The following is a 20,039-nucleotide window of genomic DNA, read 5'->3' on the forward strand; positions in this document are numbered from 1 at the left end:
TTAACCTGCATTTTCTACCCACAGGCTGCTTATCTTCATCTAAAACTTGATACTGGTGCTCTTCCTTCTCACCCCCCCCCCTGATGTTGTTTAATCCGCATCTACTTAACTCTTCCCCTCTCTCCCCCCCCCCCCCTACCCTACGGGGGGTACATCCAGTAATACTTTGTTAGCAACCTCAGGGAACCCCCCCCCCCCCCCACCCCCACCTAGATCCATCCAGTTTACCTCCCTTTTCCCACATAAAAGGTCAACTTTCTTCCCATTCCCCAGGTTACTTGTCTTTACCAACTGCTCTTTATTTTCTACCTCTGTATAGAGCTGATGTTTTTCTTTGTTATTTTCTTTTTTTTGTATAAAACACAAAATACAATGATACTGTTTTTTCTTTTTTCGATGTCATTCTCTGTATGCTACACCTTTCAATAAAAATTTATTAAAAAAAAAAATATATATATATATAAATAAAACCATTTGCTAAAATCATTTAAGTTTGTTTTTTTTCCTCAATAATGTACACACAGCACCCCATATTGACAGAAACACACAGAATTGTTGACATTTTTGCAGATTTATTAAAAAAGAAAAACTGAAATATCACATGGTCCTTAGTATTCAGACCCTTTGCTGTGACACTTATATATTTAACTCAGGTGCTGTCCATTTCTTCTGATCATCCTTGAGATGGTTCTACACCTACATTTGAGTCCAGCTGTGTCTGATTATACTGATTGGACTTGATTAGGAAAGTCACCCACCTGTCTATATAAGACCTTACAGCTCATAGTGCATGTCAGAGCAAATGAGAATCATGAGGTCAAAAGGAACTGCCTGAAGAGCTCAGAGACAGAATTGTGGCAAGGCACAGATCTGGCCAAGGTTACAAAAAAAATTCTGCTGCACTTAAGGTTCCTAAGAGCACAGTGGCCTCCATAATCCTTAAATGGAAGACGTTTGGGACGACCAGAACCCTTCCTAGAGCTGGCCGTCTGGCCAAACTGAGCTATCGGGGGAGAAGAGCCTTGGTGAGAGAGGTAAAGAACAACCCAAAGATCACTGTGGCTGAGCTCCAGAGATGCAGTCGGGAGATGGGAGAAAGATGTAGAAAGTCAACCATCACTGCAGCCCTCCACCAGTCGGGGCTTTATGGCAGAGTGGCCCGACGGAAGCCTCTCCTCAGTGCAAGACACATGATAGCCCGCATGGAGTTTGCTAAAAAACACCTGAAGGACTCCAAGATGGTGAGAAATAAGATTCTTTGGTCTGATGAGACCAAGATAGAACTTTTTGGCCTTAATTCTAAGCGGTATGTGTGGAGAAAACCAGGCACTGCTCATCACCTGTCCAAAAAAGTCCCAACAGTGAAGCATGGTGGTGGCAGCATCATGCTGTGGGGGTGTTTTTCAGTTGCAGGGACAGGACGACTGGTTGCAATCGAGGGAAAGATGAATGCGGCCAAGTACAGGAATATCCTGGACGAAAACCTTCTCCAGAGTGCACAGGACCTCAGACTGGGCCGAAGGTTTACCATCCAACAAGACAATGACTCTAAGTACACAGCTAAAATAACAAAGGAGTGGCTTCACAACAACTCCGTGACTGTTCTTGAATGGCCCAGCCAGAGCCCTGACTTAAACCCAATTGAACATCTCTGGAGAGACCTAAAAATGGCTGTCCACCAACGTTTACCATCCAACCTGAAAGAACTGGAGAGGATCTGCAAGGAGGAATGGCAGAGGATCCCCAAATCCAGGTGTGAAAAACCTGTTGCATCTTTCCTAAAAAGACTCATGGCTGTATTAGATCAAAAGGGTGCTTCTACTAAATACTGAGCAAAGGGTCTGAATACTTAGAACCGTGTGATATTTCAGTTTTACCTTTTTTAATAAATCTTCAAAAATGTCAACAATTCTGTTTTTCTGTCAATATGGGGTGCTGTGTGTACAATAATGAGGAAAAAAAAATGAACGTAAATGATTTTAGCAAATGGCTGCAATATAACAGTGAAAAATTTAAGGGGGTTTGAATACTTTCTGTCCCCACTGTATATGTATATATAATGACACATACTAGGCATACAAATTAAAAGAAATGCTTCTGTTTTTATTAAAAAAAGAAAACAAAAAATTAGATATTTGGCAAATTACATTCATTTTTCAAAGACCACATAAAAATAACATTGGAAAATTGTCTGGCAGATGTATTCATCTTATTGCTTCTTAAAAAGGGTTTCCTTCTTCTCATTCACACATTACAGAAATAAATAACATTTTGCATAACATGGTACCCAATCATGGGTGGTCCGAGATGGCTGCATTCAAGCACTTCAGGACATAAGGCTGGTATATGGCTTTGCAATTGTTTTCTATTGCACAGAACTCGTGACTGCGCTGACTCTTGTTACGCATGGTTCCATAGGTCCTCAATATAGAACATCTTCTAACAATATTGCATGGAAAGGCCTTGTGTTGGAATGTTATTTCCCTGGAGTCCCGGGGTAAGGAGGTGGAGCAGGATATTGTACAGGTACTGATGCAGACGGCGTGTAGGGTGGAGGAAGGTCCACAGGATACTCCATCTCATATTCATAACTATATGGTGGTGGAGAAACTAAAATGAAAAGCAACAATAAAATATATGAGAAAGAGGTAAAATAACATCGGTATTAAATTATTGCACACACTGGAGGGGATGTCCTTAAAGTGGAAGAAAATGAAGGCAAACTTGGAGCTGTTGATTAAACAAGGACTCCGATTGGTCAACATGGACAACAACTTTGCTTTTGTTCCCAATTTGCTTTCTCTATTCGGAATGAATTCATTTCAACTGAAAATAAATTAAATGTCAGACTCAACCGCGGGGGCTGGACTTACAGTTGTGTTTTGGTGGCCATTTCTCTATGTTGTTCTGGTTTATTAAAAGGTCAATACACAAAAAAGTCACATCTTAGTTGTAGGTGGAGCCTGGAGACCCCTGGCTCATTTATACAGGTGCTTCTCATAAAATTAGAATATCATCAATAAGTTAATTCATTCATTCAAGTAATTCAATTCAAAAAGTGAAACTCATATTTTATATAGATGCGTTACACACAGATATATTTCAAGCATTTCTTTTTTTTTTTTTTTTATTTTGATGATTATGACTTACAGCTAGTGAAAACCCAAAATTCAGTATTTCACCAATTTCAGACAAAAAAAAAAAAAAGGAAGAAGGATTGAAGGATTTTTAATACAGAAATGTTGGATTACTGAAAAGTATGTCCATATACAGTATAGTATGCACTATACTAATACTTGGCTGGGGCTCCTTTTGCATTAATTACTGCATCAATCTGGCGTGGCATGGAGTCAATCAGCCTCCTGAGGTGTTATGGAAGCCCAGGTTGCTTTGATAGCGGCCCTCAGCTTGTCTGCATTGTTGAGTCTGGTGTCTCATTCTCTATGGGGTTAAGGTCAGGTGAGTTTGCAGGCCAAACAAGCACAGCGATACCATGATCATTAAACCAAGTATTGGTATTTTTGGTAGTGTGGGCAAGTGGCAAGTCCTGCTGGAAAATGAAATCAGCATCTCCATAAAGCTGGTCAGCAGAGGGAAGCATGAAGTGCTCTAGAGGGCTGCACTGACTTTGGACTTTATAAAAAACAGTGGACTAATACCAGCAGATGACATGGCTCCCCAAATCATCACGGGCTGTGGAAAATGTTGCATTTCATTTGGAAATCAAGGTCCCAGAGTCTGGAGGAAGAGTGGAGAGGCACAGAATCCAAGTTGCATGAGGTCCAGTGTGAAGTTTCCATGCACATCTGCTGGTGTTGGTCCAATGTGTTTTATCAAGTCCAAAGTCAGCGCAGCCCTCTCCCAGGAAATTCTAGAGCACTTCAAGCTTCTCTCTGCTGACCAGCTTTATGGAGATGCTGATTTCATTTTCCAGCAGGACTTGGCACCTACCCACACTGCCAAAAGTACCAATACCTGGTTTAATGATCATGGTTTCACTGTGATTTATTGGTCAGCACACTCGCCTGACCTAAACCCCATAGAGAATCTGTGGGGCATCGTCAAGAGGAAGATGAGAGGCACCAGACCCAACAATGCAGACGAGCTGTAGGCCGCTATCAAAGTAACCTGGGCTTCTATAACACCTCAGCAGTACCACAAGCTGATCGCCTCCATGCCATGCCACAATGATGCAGTAATTCATGCAAAAGGAGCCCTGACCAAGTATTGAGAGCATACTATACTGTACATGGACATACTTTTCAGTAAGCCAACATTTCTGTATTAAAAATCCTTTTTTTTATTGGTCCTATGTAATATTCAAATTTTCTGTGATACTGAAATTTGGGGTTTTTACTAACTGTAAGCCATAATCATCGAAATTATTAGAAAGAAATACTTGAAATATATCACTCTGTGTGCAATGCATCTATACAAAATATACGAGTTTCACTTTTTAAATTGAATTACTGAAATAAATTAACTTTTTGATGATATTCTAATTTTATGAGATGCACCTGTATGTCTTGGATACTCCAAGAGTGAGATCTACCTGCCAGAATTCCGGACTGTATTCCTGTCCACCTTGGAGTTTTGGATAGTACCACACCCACCTTTGTGTTTTCCATCTCCTCCTCTATTGTTCTTTACAATATAAAATAAATTTCAGCAGGGAGAGTGGGAACCCCTTAATATGACAAGGATGCAGAGCCAGGAACACAGATGGAGAGATCTCATTGAAGGAGTCCATGAGCGAACTTAATATGTTCACAACTTCTTTAACCATCCACTATCTACCAGAAGCCAAATATCAGTTTTGGCCAGACTGGCCCTATAACTAGAATGTCAGTTGATGAATGACATTAGCTTTTAATGAAGTGTAGCCAATTACTTTTATTTAAATGTTTACTGCAACAAAGACAAATACGACAATTTTTTTGTGTAACATTTTGCGATTATTCTATTAACTGGGGTAACACATTGTCTGTAGAAATCCTTTGTGTGTTAAGAATAATTCTCACTGCAGTATTCTCTACCTATTACAATATTTTCATCATAGAAAAAGACCGTTACAGAGTATTAACCAGACCTGAAGGCAAATGCAACCACCATTCCTATCCACCCAAACTTTAGTAACAACTGCTGAAAACATTAACATACATGTGTAAGCATAGTTACATCAGTGTTTATGCCATTTACGATCAGACATTTTTACTTAGTCTTCCATATTCTGGATTGTCAAAAAAAAAAAAAAAAAGTCAGATTGGAACAGTATACAAACACCTGGTATATATGGTCAATGTTCACAACTTCTCAGGCCTTCAATGAATATGAATCTCTGACAATTCCCCTCTTTTTGATGAGCCTCAAGGGACACAGGTCCATCTCCTTGTTTTATTTTATTTTTTTTACCTGTTTCCGCCTGGCCTATAACAGACTGATGGGCAGGACGCTTCTCCTGGGTGGATGTCATATGATGTCCTCCTGATCATGCGCCCCCCCAGGAGCGTGCAGCGTGGCGTTCAGAGGTGAGCGGTGTACCTTCGGACATATTGCATCACCGATAAGGGTAAAGAGACAATATTGGCTCTTTACTATGTGATCAGCTGTGTTTAATCACAGCTCATCCAATGTAAACAAATGCCAGTTATCAGCATTTCCTTTCCTCAGTGCTGTCACTGTCTCAGGAAAGGAAAGCCGATAACAAAAATTTCCTGTGACAGGGAACATTTACACTAAGGCTGCTTTCACACTGAGGCGCTTTACAGGCGCTATATCGCTAAAAATATCGCCTGCAAAGCGCCTGTAAAGCGCCTCTCCTCTCACCCCAGTGTGGAAGCCCGAGTGCTTTCACACTGGAGTGGTGCGCTGGCAGGACGCCAAAAAAAGTCCTGCAAGCTGCATCTTTGAGGCGCTGTAGGAGCGGTGTATACCGGTTGGATGGGGTTGGAAAATTATGGGATGCCCAACTTGAAAATGTCCAGAACACAGAACAAAAAGGGGACACCTTCCTCCCTTTTTACGAAGTAATCCTCTTCTTCCTTCCTCCTGCACAAACTTGGTTCACATATGTACAGCACGTGCTGATCACTCTGGTGGAATTAACAGTCTTTTGTCAATTCAACAGTAGCCCATTACAGGCTAGGAATATCCTATCCCTTTGTGGATAAATTAGCACAGCCTCTTCTCAGCACTGCTTCTCCATCTTCCACCCAGCGAGCGGCCAGGATGAGTCATCCAGCCCTGAACTCTTCTAACCCTGACCCAATTACAGACTCACCAGTTAACATGACTCAGGGTATACTCACACTACTAGTAGCACACACTAGAGGGTGCTAAAGCCTGCAAAGTTAAAACAGACCTCTAATATTTATTTTTCGCACATGTCCATAGCATGCTAGCTTTCCCAAATTTCTGTTACAGAAATTTTCACTTTTAGGTGTATATTAATGTTTTAAGGGGGGGGTTAATAGTGTAATAGTGAGTGAGTGTCCATTAACTCCCTTGAGCACTGTAAAATAAAGGTAAACATATAAAATAAGACAGAAGAGATGACACATTAATAAAGAAAATATGCTGTGATTACCACAAACTTCCTTCCTGTTCCTTTGCATACCTCCCAACATTTTGAGATGGTAATGAGGGACACCTACTAACAAATGTATGTAGGCATAGGACACGCCCCCTGCCACACCCCCTTAAAAGGAAAATGAACCAAATAAAAGGTTAATTAAATCCACAAGGGCTTTTGTTTACCACTACTTTTTCTTTATATTGGCTCCTAAAATGTACAAAGGCAGCAGTTTAGAAATTGGATTAAAGGTTTAGTACTGGGAAACACTTTTTGAAAGATAAAAAGTGCATTTTATATACAACTATGAGGATCAGACCAAAATGAGGGACAAATGAGGGACAAATAAGGAGTAAAGAGGGACAGAGGGACATTGCTCCAAATCAGGGACAGTCCCTCGAAATCAGGGACAGTTGGGATGCCTTTATGTCTACCCCAATTTGTTCACTGTACCTATGGAGGAAGCCATGGCTTTCACATAGGTTGGACTTCAAACATTTCTGCCTTTGTTCATCTCTATGAATGAGGGATTGATGGGATTAGTAATTTACACAAGAAAGAGGATGTTTGTGCTTTCTTTGGAGCTTTGGAGGCAGGAGATTGCATTTTCTGGCAAGATCAACAGCTATTTTCTGTCCTTGCTGAAAATGTTTATAGTCCAAAAAAAAAAAAAAAAAAAACTTAAGCAGCAACCTCATCTAAGGACCAGTAAACTGCAATATATTATTTTTTCCCTTTTTCAGGCCAAGAATGCTCTCCGAGCCTAGAGTATCTCTTTAGTGGCACACGTCCCCCTTACCCGAGTATGAGCTGATGGTATTGATATGTGTTCGGACAACTCCTACACGGGTTCCTCGGCTGTTCTTCATACACATACAGATACAGATTGCGATCCCGGCGATAACTCCCATAATGAACACAATTCCAAACACAATTCCTGCTATCGCTGTGCCACTGAAACACACAAAATGAGAGGTTAAGAACAAGTCCTTCTAACATTAGTAAAAAGTGTACCTGTTGAAGGTTATAGACCTGGGTATCCAATAAACCTGCTGCTGTAAGTTTAAGATCACAGCATGGAATTTACAAATAATGGTAATGGATCATGATCTCCAATCTTGTAGGCATACCTCCCAACTTTTTGAGATGGGAATGAAGGACACCTATTAGCAAAAAATATGTAGGCCTAGGACACACCCCTTGCCACGCCCACTTAAAAGGAGAAATACATTTAAAAAAAACTGATTAGTAAAACCCACAAGTGTTTTTTTTTTTTTTTTTTTTTACCACGACTATTCCTTTATACTGGCTTTCGAAATTTACAAATTCAGCAATTTAGAAATTGGATGAAAGGTTTAGCACTGGGAAACACTTTTTGATAGATAAATAGTGTATTTTTTTTATACAACTATATTGATCAGTCCAAAATGAGGGACAAAATGAGGAGGAAAAAAAAGGGACAAATGAGGAAAAAAGGGACAAATGAGGAGGAAAAAAAAAGGAAAAAACGAGGAGGAAAAAAAGGACAAAATGAGGAGGAACATGGGATGGAGGGACTTTGTTCCAAACAGGGCAGGTATGGGGGGGGGGGCAAAAAAATTTACGGGAGAAAGGGGGGAAGTGCCCGCAGTGTGCTGCTACAATCTGGCTGCACAAGTACATTGTCTGACTGTACACGCCGGCCGCGCTACTGCTACATAGTTACAGTAATGTGCCGAGTGCGCTCTTGCACAAGCCTAGGACGGACCGGCCCTTTACTTCCCTGTCAGGCAGAGTATATCCACCTGACAGGCGCTTCCTAGTCCAGGCCCGGCGTGACGTCAGTGAGAGGCCAGCCGGTGGCGGGATGGGAGAGGAGCATGGAGTGCAGTGTTGCCAACCTAGCAGATTGAAATTTACGGACACGACACCCAAAAATTACTGGCACAGCCAAGTTTTTACTGGCATTTCCAAAAGTTACAAAATTACAGTTTTAGGTGCACATTTCAGTATTTAGGCTACAAACAGGTACAATATGCAATTAGCAATGTGATTTAAGGCAGATATTAAGGCAAAAAACATATTTCTTATTTTATTTTTGATATAGTAAGTAAGTAGCTCAGGGACAGGACTCAGGAGGGCAAAAAATTAGAATGGGCGGGAAACACACACATGAAACGGACAGGCGCGTGCAGCAGTACAGACGATGATGACACCTCACCGACAGGACACGTCCCCTCACAAGTCACAGTGACAGTCTTTCTATATGACAGGTGGTCTCATCAGTCCAAACAGCACTGACAGTCCCATTCCCGGCTTGCCTTGCTCCCATCCCATAGACCTGCTCTGGCCGCTCAGCTCCCTTGCGCCATGACATCAGCTCAGGCAACGCTTTCGCCAGACGTGACTCCCGCCGGTGCCATTAGAACACACTGTAGCGGGCACTCAGATTGCCTCTGATGGCTCCAGACCGGAACTGAGAATACGAGCATTACAACCATATTTTTTACTGGCAACCTTTTCCTGTCACTGACATTTCCTAGCAGGAGAAAAATGCCAGTTTTTTACTGTCAGTAAAAATACTGACGGTTGGCAACACTGATGAAGTGCACTCGCAGGTCCAGCAGCAGCAATCTAGAGGAAGAAGCGAGTGTGCATCACACAAGTAGTAAACTAATCTGCAGGTGTCAATCTGCTTAACTGTTCGAATTGGGGAGGGGGAGGTTAATTACCACTGGTCTTTGTAATATGCAGTATGAGGGGGTTAATGTTTTGGCACTGGTCACTGATGCATTAGTGAAAAGGAAAAATAAACAAATCAATCAATAGTAAAAAGCAGCACACATTGCTAGGCTCACAGTTAACCCCTTGATCACCCCTAGATGTTAACTCCTTCCTAGCCAATGCCATTAGTACAGTGGCAGTGTAAAGAATGATTACTGATCACTGTATTAGTGGCACTGGTGATGTCACTGGCGATTAGTCAAGTCCCACTATAAAGTTGCGGATTACCGCCATTACTAGTCTAAAAAAAATAAATTAATTCCTGTATTATATCCCATCATTTGTAGGCGCTATAGCTTTCATACAAACCAATTAACCACTTCCAGCCCAAGGACATCCTGGACTTTGAGTGGGACGGAGTGATGCCTGCAGCTGCAGGCCTCATTTTTCAGCCGGTGATTCCCTTCACCGTAAGAACAATCACAGTGGCAGTTCAGCCGCTTGAACGTTCTTACAGGCGGCGGGCGTGGACCACTCCCCCTCCCGCGCTTCAACTGGCTCGCCTGTGCAATCGGCGAGCCAGAGACTGACCATTATGACGTCATATCTGGGTCAGCGGAAGTAAACAATGCCGGGGACGCAGCTGAAAAGGCCAAGACAGTTTATTTTTTTATCTCAATCTTTCCAGTCCGGAGAAGAAATCTTTAAGAGAAAGTGTAAAAAAAGAAAAAAAAAAAATTAAATAAAAAAAATAATTAAAAAGCGCCCCCGTCCCCACGTGCTTGCGCAAAGAAGCAAACACATACATAAATCACGCCCACATATGTAAACAGAGTTTAAATCACACATGTGAGGTATCGCCTTGTGCGTTAGAGCAAGAGCAACAATTCTAGCCCAAGACCTCCTCTGTAACTCTAAACTGGTAACCTGTAAAGAAAAATTAAAGCATCGCCTATGGAGATTTGCAAGTACCAAAGTTTGGCGCCATTCCATGAGTGTGCACAATTTTAAAGCGTGATGTGTTAGGTATCTATTTACTCAGAGTAACATCTTTCACATTACACAAAAAAAATTGGGCTAACTTCAGTGTTATTTTCTTTTTACTTCATGAAAAATTGCTGCGCAAATACCGAGTTTTGTAAAAAGTTGCAACAACTGCGATTTCATTACCTAATATCTCTGTTAAAAAAAACATATATAAATGTTTGGAGGTTCTTATTAATTTTCTAGCAAAAAATACTAAAATTTAAACTTGTAAACAAAAAGTTAACAGAAAAAGGCCCGGTATGGAAGTGGCTGACACACACTTATTTTTTAAAAAAAATTATTGGATGTTTTATAGCAGAAAGTAAAAAATATTTTTAATTTTCAAAATGTTAGTTTTTTCTCATTCATATAATAAAAGCTAAAACACCCAGTGGTGTACAAATACCACCAAAAAAAGGGGCGCAGTTTGCCATCTTCGTCCTGGGCACCGGATGACCTTGTCCCGGCACTGGTTCCAAATCAGGGACAGTTGGGAGCTACAGTTGTGCTCATAAGTTTACATACCCTGGCAGAATTTATGATTTCTTGGCCATTTTTCAGAGAATCTGAATGATAACGCAAAAACTTTTCTTTCACTCATGATTAGTGTTTGGCTGAAGCCATTTATTATCAATCAACTGTATTTACTCTTTTTAAAACATAATGGCAACAGAAACTACCCAAATGACCCTGATCAAAAGTTTACATACCCTGGTGATTTTGGCCTGATAACATGCACACAAGTTGACACAAAGGGGTTTGAATGGCTATTAAAAGTAACCATCCTCACCTGTGATCTGTTTACTTGTAATTAGTGTTTGTGTAGAAAGGGTCAGTATATACCTGGTTTTTACAGGTACCCGCTACCACTTCTGGGTAAGATCACAGCACGGCAATCTACGTCATTTCCGGCCCTTCCTCCTTCAACCCCCCCCTCCCCCTGCTGCCTCCTGGGACACACAGAGGTCCCAGAAGACAGCGGGACCATTCAGAAATTCAGTAGAGATATGTGGCGCTACTCCATCAATCAGTACAAAATATCAATAATCCAAAATCGCAATTAAAATGAACTAAACTGTAAGGATAAAATAAGCAAAAATGGGACTCCACCCAATACAATACCAGAAACAAAATTTAAAGCCTCAAAATATCACCATGCATGAATATATCAAAAACAAAATTCCTGCAGTGCAAATAAGCAGCAATCGAATGCTCAAAATAATAAATAATCTCAGTGCTCAATAAATAAATGTCAACTACCCATCTTCAAGTGGTAAAAAAATTATAAAACACTGACTTCCCAGACTGAAAAGCTCCAAAGACCAACACACATATGGCGTCCAATGTCTCACAGAAAATGGCTGGAGATCAAATCATTTCTGGTGCTAAATAACAAAGTATATAAATCATCAACGTGAACTACAAAGTGAATGTAATAGCATACAGTGCAAAAAAATAATTATACGGTCAGCAAAAATTCCCATCTGATCTGCAATATAAAAGTAAATCCCATAATAATGTTGCAGTCATATCTAAATCCAATCTATAATTAATAATAATTGAAAATACTTGTGAAAACAAAAAAATAAAAAACCATATAATTAAATAAATAGAAATAAATAAAAATCAAATGTAATAGGACAAGTAATCCCACAGAAGAGACACTGTCCCAAATGGTGACAATAGTGCGATTAGTCCATATAGAAAGTGCAGTAGTGCTGAGTGACTTCCAAAAAAACAGTCTTTAAATATGGTGCAAAATGTGCAGTGACTGGTGTTTTTTCTTCTATGCACGTTCTAGTGCATCTCTCAAGTGTTTCCCCCAGCCTCTCACCTCCAGCAGCGGCCCCCAATGGGCCAAGTGAAGCGGATACGTATTCTAGGAGAGGATGTATTTTCTGCAGTGTTTCTTAGGTAACAGATAAATCCGTCTCTCTGCAACTTTTCCCGCAGCTCCCAGCACTCACAGCAGTCCCAGCAGTTTGTTTAAAAACAAAGGAGAGGTCTCATGGTGCAGTATGAAATATCCGTTTATTCAAAAACTATAACAACTTACATTAAAATTAGCAGCGAACAGTAGATGTGTGAGGCTTCCGGGTTCGGCCGTCCCCGAGAAGCGTAGGCACCTGACTCCTCCTACCCTGACGCGTTGCGTCACACCACGTGACTTTATCAAAGGGATGAGGAGTCCGGTGCCAGCCATTCAGTTTATATGTACGCCGTTGACATAGCAACGGATAAACAATACTTGAAGCCGAGCTAAAGCCTAGAATGCTGCACAATGAGGAGGTATACATAGTGTACTCAATTATAACAATAAAAGACATGATCAGTAAACATAATCTCCTAATTCTAAACTATAATTAAATACATATATAATTCAGAAAGTGCAGCGTGACTCGCGCATGCACAGTAGGAAACAGGCTCTAAAGCTACAAGGCCTCACTTCCCGATTCCCTTACTACAGATGCTGGCGCCTGCACCCGAAGCCGACTGATGAATCAGCTGGGGTGCCAACATTGCAGGATCCCTGGGCAGGTAAGGGTCCTTATATTAAAAGTCAGCAGCTACAGCATTTGTAGCTGCCGACTTTTAATTATTATTTTTTTTTTTTTTTCCAGACTGGAACTCTTCTTTTATAGTATCATTATGATGTGAATGTATAATAAATATGTAAAGAGCTGCGTAAATTAACAGTGCTATAGAAAGTACCTGTAATAAATAATCATACAGAATTTATATAGAGCCAGTTTGCACAACACTTTACATTTTTTTTTTAAAAACAAAATTATGAGGGGGCGTGGCTGGGATGTGAGCCAGAGAAGACGTGTGCTGCTAGAGCTCCGTGCACATCCGTGAAAATTACCCTGTTCCTTCACTCCTTCTCCGCCAGGGGGACCTCCCTTTCACTCACCTGGAGTACTGGACCATCCGTGGACCGTAAGAATGTCTGCAAAGGGCTGGGGTAAGGTGCTAAAAGACCCGAAACAACAGCGCTCGGGAAGGGGGCGGATCGCGGATTCACCGGGCGCCATCTTGCCTAACACATCAGGAACACAGCGTGGACGAGAGACGCAGCCGAGGCCAGTGAAAACCTATGCAGCCATAGCATCTCCTGCTCCCGAACAGGACATGCCATTATCCCCTAACCTACTGGAGGCAGCCCCGGAGGCTATCACTAAACCCATCCTAGAGGCTATAGATGGTTTTAAGACCATGCTGATGGTACAGGTGAAAAACATGGTGTCTGAAGGCACGCTGATCCGCCATGATTTGGACAAGATCAAGGGATGGCTGTCAGAGGCAGAGGGCAGGATTGGAGAGGTGAAAGTTCAGCAGGGCACCCAGGCTGCACAGATAACAGATTTACAATGGGCAAAGAGTTCCCTGGTCCTTAAAGTGGACGATGCTGAAAATAGGCAAAGACGTAATAATATCCGCGTGGTGGGCCTCCCGGAAGGTGCTGATGGCTCCCGTCCTGCCTCATTCGCTGAATCATTGTTCAAGAACCTGCTAGGCCTTCCTGACATGCCTCCCACATACGTGGTAGAAAGGGCCCACAGAGTCCCCACGTGTCATCGCCCTGAAGGTGCACATCCGCTACCATTTTTGGTGCGGTTCTTGAATTTTCGGGACAGAGATATGATACTGGCGGAGGCGCGGAAGCACCCAGAAATACCTTATGAAAACACCAATGTGATGTTTTTCCCAAATTTCTCAGCCGAGGTTCAGAAACGCTGCAGATCCTTTAATGAGGTGAGACCCAGGCTGAGAGAAAAGGATATAAAATATAGTATGCTCTACCCCAGCAAGCTACGATTTTCTTACAAATGCACGGTTCGCTTCTTTAACACACCTATGGATGCCAACGATTGGATCGACGGGCTGTGAGTCAAGAAGCTAACTTGTCAGCGGTTGGAGTATGTCTCTTTCCCTTTTTTGTTTGTTTTTTCTTTTTTGCAGGTGCGGGACTGTTTCTGTTTTTTTTTTCTGTTTCCATTCATCTTTTTGCCTGTTTTCGAGTGGGTAGGTAGGTGGGTGTGTGGGGGGGGGGTGGTCCTCTTTTCCATGCTCAAGATGGAGGAGACTGGGTAATGATGCCCTTGCACAAGGTATCAGCTAGTTATTGTTTACTCCCAGCACACATCCTGCATCTTAACGGTCCTCACCTGCTAGTTTCTCTTGAACTTGAATGTTTCCTGACGGACAGAAAGGTCCTTCCTCTCCCATCAAAGGGAATGCAATGATTCCGCTCTGAAGGCACGGAGCAAAAAAAAGGCACGGACAACGATGTCTTCCAGACTGACGGACTCAGGATTTTTCTAATTTTTCGCTTTTTGTTTTGTTTTTTTCTGTTTTGTTATGACCCCTTTTTTTATGCTCACGTTCTCTCACTGTTTGGAGACAAGTTTTGGGAACAAGCTGGGTGCATAGTTTTTTTTGGTTTCTTAACACTGCAGCAGGGGGTTACATGGGACTTGGGAACTTTGTTCGAAGAATGTGCAATATTCCATATTGGGTTTCTGGTGACATTAGTATTCAGGTATACATACCAAATACAGGGATCTATTGGTCACACATGCTAAATTTTATGGTATATGGTGATTTCTATGTTTTGTTAATATACGACTATGGCGGGGTCAATTGTTAACGTGGTGTCTTGGAACGTCAGAGGCTTAAACGATAAGTTCCGCCGAGCCTTGATGTTCCAATACTTGAAACCGGTCAAACCACAGCTGGTGTTCTTACAGGAGACACACTTGGATGGGAACAGAGTGTTGTCCTTGCGTAGATCATGGATTCAGCGTGCTTTTCACGCCACATACTCCACATACGCCAGAGGAGTTGCTATCCTGATCAGCAAGGCGGTACCCTGTACCATTCATCAGGTCATAACTGACCCGGGTGGTCGGTTCATAATTGTCGTGGCTGATCTGTATACGCATAAAATGGTGCTGGTGAACCTCTATGTTCCTCCCCCATTCCAGGTTCAGGTGCTGTATGATCTGCTGGGTAAGTTGGCTCCTTTCATACATCTCCCCCTATTGATAGCAGGTGACTTCAACGCCATCTTATGTACCGCCTTGGACTCGTCCAACGCGTCCAGAGCGGCATCAGTGGATTTGGCTGCCTGGGCAGACACGGCTTCTTTGACAAAGCTGTGGAGGTGGAAAAATCCAACCACCAGGAGTTTCTCCCATTTATCAAAAACCCACAGATCGTCCTCACGGATAGATCTGGCATTTGCCAATGGTCCCATGCTGCAGTTAGTACGGGGCGCTAATTATCTTGCTGGAGGCCTCTCAGATCATATGCCCTTATCTGTGCAACTTGGTCTGCCCTCAGGGCTTAGGGGTGGAGCATGGAGTTTAAACCCGGGCTGGCTGGAGGTAGAGTCAGTATCCTCTCAGGTGGCACTGCACTTCTCTGGTTACTGGGAGGACAACCTTGAATCGGCTGATCTGCCTATTGTGTGGGACACCTTTAAGGCATGTATGCGGAGACAATATATATCAGCCATCAAACAGGCACGTAAGTTATTCAATACTAAAACCCAAGAACTACAGGATGAGGAAAGGGCGCGTGAATTAGCTCATGCAAATAACCAGACATCACCTACTTTAGAGCTATTGGAGGCTCACCGTCTTTTGGCGCTGCACTTTACAGAGCTAACAGATACTTCCTGGACAAGGAGGTCTGAGTCCATCTTTGAACAGGGTGACAAAAATGGGAAGTTACTGGCCACTCTAGTAGCAGAACAAAGAATGCAAACAAACATACCTTGTATTAAAAATCGCCAGGGTGTTCTTACGGACCCAGCTGATATTCTGGATACGTTTGTGGAATACTACAAGACACTATATCCCCCTATCCCTGCTTACAACGCACAAGAATCGGAGACACTGTTGTCCACCTTAGATATACCTGTACTGTCGGAATCAGATAGGAATGATTTGGAGGCTGAGATAACAGAGAAGGAGATTGAAATAGCAATTAGTTCCTTCCCTCCGCACAAATCTCCAGGCCCCGATGGGCTGTGTATAGAGTGGTACAGATCATATCTGGAGGCCCTGGTTCCACGGCTTAGGTCTCTTTTTCTTTTCTGTTTAGAAAAAAAAAAAAAGATTCTCCCGGACTCGCTATTGGAGGCCCAGGTTATCCTTCTGCCAAAACCGGGTAAGGACCCGTTAACCTGCTCTTCTTATAGACCCATAGCACTTTTGAATCAGGATCTTAAGATCTTGACAAAAATATTAGCCACAAGGCTGTCAAAGGTTATTACTACTCTAGTGGCAATTGATCAAACAGGCTTTATCCCCCAGAAGTCGACGGACACAAACCTTCACAGGCTGTTCACACACCTACAAATTGAGCATGTTAATCATGGGGCTAAAGTGGTGGTGTCTCTCGACATGGCTAAGGCCTTTGATTCCGTGGACTGGAATTACATGTCGGCGGTGTTGAGACATATGGGGTTTGGGGACGTGTTTAGGACATGGATATATTTGCTTTACAGTAAGCCAGTGGCAGCCATCAAGTTAGGTATGTCAGTCTCACCCCAGTTTGCGGTGAATAGGGGAATGCATCAGGGGTGCCCTCTGTCACCATCATTATTCACCCTGGCGATAGAGCCACTTGCCATAGCGCTTAGGAAATCACCTGATGTAAAGGCATTAGAGGTAGGAAGCATCCGTGAATGTACCGCCTTATATGCAGATGACATGCTTCTCTTTCTACAGGAGAAATCAAATGCATTGGCCATTGACATGGGTGCTCAGGCTCTGGCGACAAAAAAGGTTCCCATTATCTGGGTATCACAGTTTAAATACCTCGGTATTCACATAACTTCTAAAATAGGAGATTACATGTCACTGAATCTCCTTCCGTTACTAACCAAGGTTAAAACACAGCTTGACTCTTGGAAGCATTTGCCTCTTTCACTCATTGGAAGGGTTAATCTTCTTAAGATGAAGATTTTGCCAGTTTTTCTATACTTTAAGAAATTCCCCGATATGGATCCCCTCTTCATTCTTTAAACGTGTGAACAGCCTGTTCGGTTCCTTTCTATGGTCTGCAGTACAGGGTGGGACAGGGTGGGACTGGGACAGTGTGGGCTGACCCTTCTAGACCTCTTTAAATATTTTATGGTGGGGCAAATGGTGGTCGCTAGACGCTGGCTACTACGTGATGATGGGGATGCAGCAAATGTGTTGGAAGCTGCTCATGTGGGGTCATATGAAAGCCTGTCTTTTCTGTTATACAGGGGTGCCCCAGTTTCGTCAACTTTGACTGGTTCAATGCGCGTCACGGTTCGCGCGTGGGACAGGGCACAGGTGATGATAAAATCTGAGATAGGTGTAAGGTCACCGGATACTCCATTGTGGTTTAACCCTATATTACCTCATTAAGGTACGATACTTGACCCCATCATTTGGGCACGGGTGGGTATAAAACAACTGAAACACATAGTTGAGGGTAGGAAATTACTCACTTTTAACCAATTGAAGGACAAATATGGGTTGCCTAACTGGTACTTCTTTCGTTACATACAACTAAGGTACGCGTTCCGGACGCGATTTAGATCTGATGCTCTGGTGCTGGGGTCATCTCCTTTGGAGTCCTTACTATGTGAGGAAAATTTAAAAAAACCTCTATCAGAAGTTTATAAAGAACTATTCGTAGAAAGATCAAAAATGCTTAGTAAGTGCAGAGATACATAGAGTGCTCTAATACCTGATTTCGGAGGAGATGACTGGGATGATATGTGGGACCACCTGTTTGGGATTCTAGTGTCAGCTCGAGATAGGCTCATCCAATTTAAACTACTACACAGGGTATATTATACCCCAGCAAGGTTGGGCAGTATATATGGCACTGACACAGCTGAGTGCTAGCAATGCACCGCTGACCCTGCATACTTTGACCATATATTTTGGCATTGCCGGCTGATTCGGGAGTTCTGGACGGGGGTCACGCGTACCATTCAAGCCTTACTGACCATACCTATCCCGCTTACAGGGTCGGTGTGTCTGCTGGGCCTAGTGGAGGAGATAGCACCGCGTAGAGCTCATAGGACCATGATATCTCTTTCATTGTTTTATGCACGCATGGCCATTTTATTATGCTGGAAAAAGCCTCAACCACCAATGGTGTCCTACTGGAAAGACGTTGTCAACAAGGCACTGCCACTTTACAAAGCTACATACTTAAGTAGGGGTTGTCCTAAAAAGTTCGAGAAGGTGTGGCAGTGCTGGGTTGACGCTAATGACACTCTAATGTAGGAACTACTGAGATTTAGACCCACTCTAAACCATAGTTAAACTGCAAGAGGGTGTAATGCATGAGATCCAAGGAAAACATTGTTATTGTGACGAAGTTGATAAAGGTGATTGTGCTCCTGTACTGTATGAAATGCACAGGGAGGGGGTAGGGGTGGGGGGAATTCAAGGGGGGGGGGGGCTGGTAGATAAGTTTTGTATGTGTTGTGTTGTATTGTATGTCTACAAAAATGTTTGAATAAACACATTTTCCAAAAAAAAAAAAAAAAAAATTATGGGAAAAGAGGCTTATTTAAAAAAGGTAAGATGACTTTTGCCATAAAACCCAATCCATACCTTCCCTTAATCCCCTGCTCATCAGACCTTTCCACAGGATTACAAACCACAGATTTAGGCATTTTTCCAAATATAAAAATAACATTTAAAAAAATGTGAAAAAAAAAATATTATATATAACTAGCTATCTATATGTATATAAAAATATATATATCTATATAGATCTATATAGAGATATCTATATAGATCTATATAGAGATATCTATATATATCTATCTATATCTATGACACACACACACACACACACACACACACACACAAGCACTGTATACATATTGTGTTGAATTTTTATGTTCTTTTGGTTTAGCGATCTATTGTAGATTCTGTTGTCTGCAGAGTTCTTTAGCACAAGGTACACACCAAGCAGTCATAATGGATATTTTATTAAAGGATATAACAAACAGTTTTGTACTTTTTTAAATACCACTTTAAAGATGTGTATAAATACATAACAATAATATTATAAGGAGTAGCACACACAATTCACAAAGGCTGAAATGTGGTTATGCATCCTAAAATGAGTCAAATCCCTCGTACACTTCCTGAGCACTTTAATTATTTGGCAGCATTCGCTCTCTTTGCTTGAATTTCTTCCTATTGAGACAGCTAGTGGAGTGCCACCCCTCTGTTGGAGGCACCTTGAGAGGTTTCAGAAAGAAGACAGTCGGCTTGTAAAGTACACATACATTCCCAGCTGTGGCCGCCTGGAGCGGGTAGGAAAGTGCTCGCTGCCTCTGCTGTGAGCTTTATGTCAGTGGTATCAAAAAAGGATTAAAGGCTACGTTCACCATTTTCTGGTAGAATTATTTTAATTGTAATAAGTATAACATCTTGACAAACGTTCACCCGCACAGAGGTATAGTTCACTGAGCATAACAATTAAGAAGCTTTTATGGGTACTAGCTGTCTACTGGGCGACCTAATGGGATAACCCAAAGGTCCATATAAATCAAAAGTTGTTCAAAAAAATGTTTTCTGAAAAAGGATAGGAGTTGTGTTTCAATGAAGAAAGAATTCCGCAGAGAGCGCCTCATGGGTACCCTGAAAGGTAGACCAGGAGGGAAGAATGCGAGAGGAGAGAAAATGTCAGACCTCTGTGAAACCATGGGTGGACCACCAAGAGA

The 20,039-nt window shown here is 42.1% G+C and overlaps 1 protein-coding gene across 1 annotated transcript in view; it reads right to left on the minus strand.

Moving 5' to 3' along the window:
* Positions 1–2,082: 2,082 nt before the first annotated feature.
* The window catches only part of CYYR1 (cysteine and tyrosine rich 1), a 162,931-nt gene continuing 144,974 nt past the window's right edge, over positions 2,083–20,039 (minus strand). The window contains 2 exon segments of the mRNA XM_073617087.1: positions 2,083–2,610; positions 7,371–7,525. Coding sequence (XP_073473188.1) covers positions 2,477–2,610; positions 7,371–7,525 — 289 coding nt within the window. The 3' untranslated portion in view covers positions 2,083–2,476.

Source organism: Aquarana catesbeiana, linkage group LG02 (genome assembly GCF_042186555.1).
Source record: "Aquarana catesbeiana isolate 2022-GZ linkage group LG02, ASM4218655v1, whole genome shotgun sequence".
Classification (NCBI taxonomy): domain Eukaryota; kingdom Metazoa; phylum Chordata; class Amphibia; order Anura; family Ranidae; genus Aquarana; species Aquarana catesbeiana.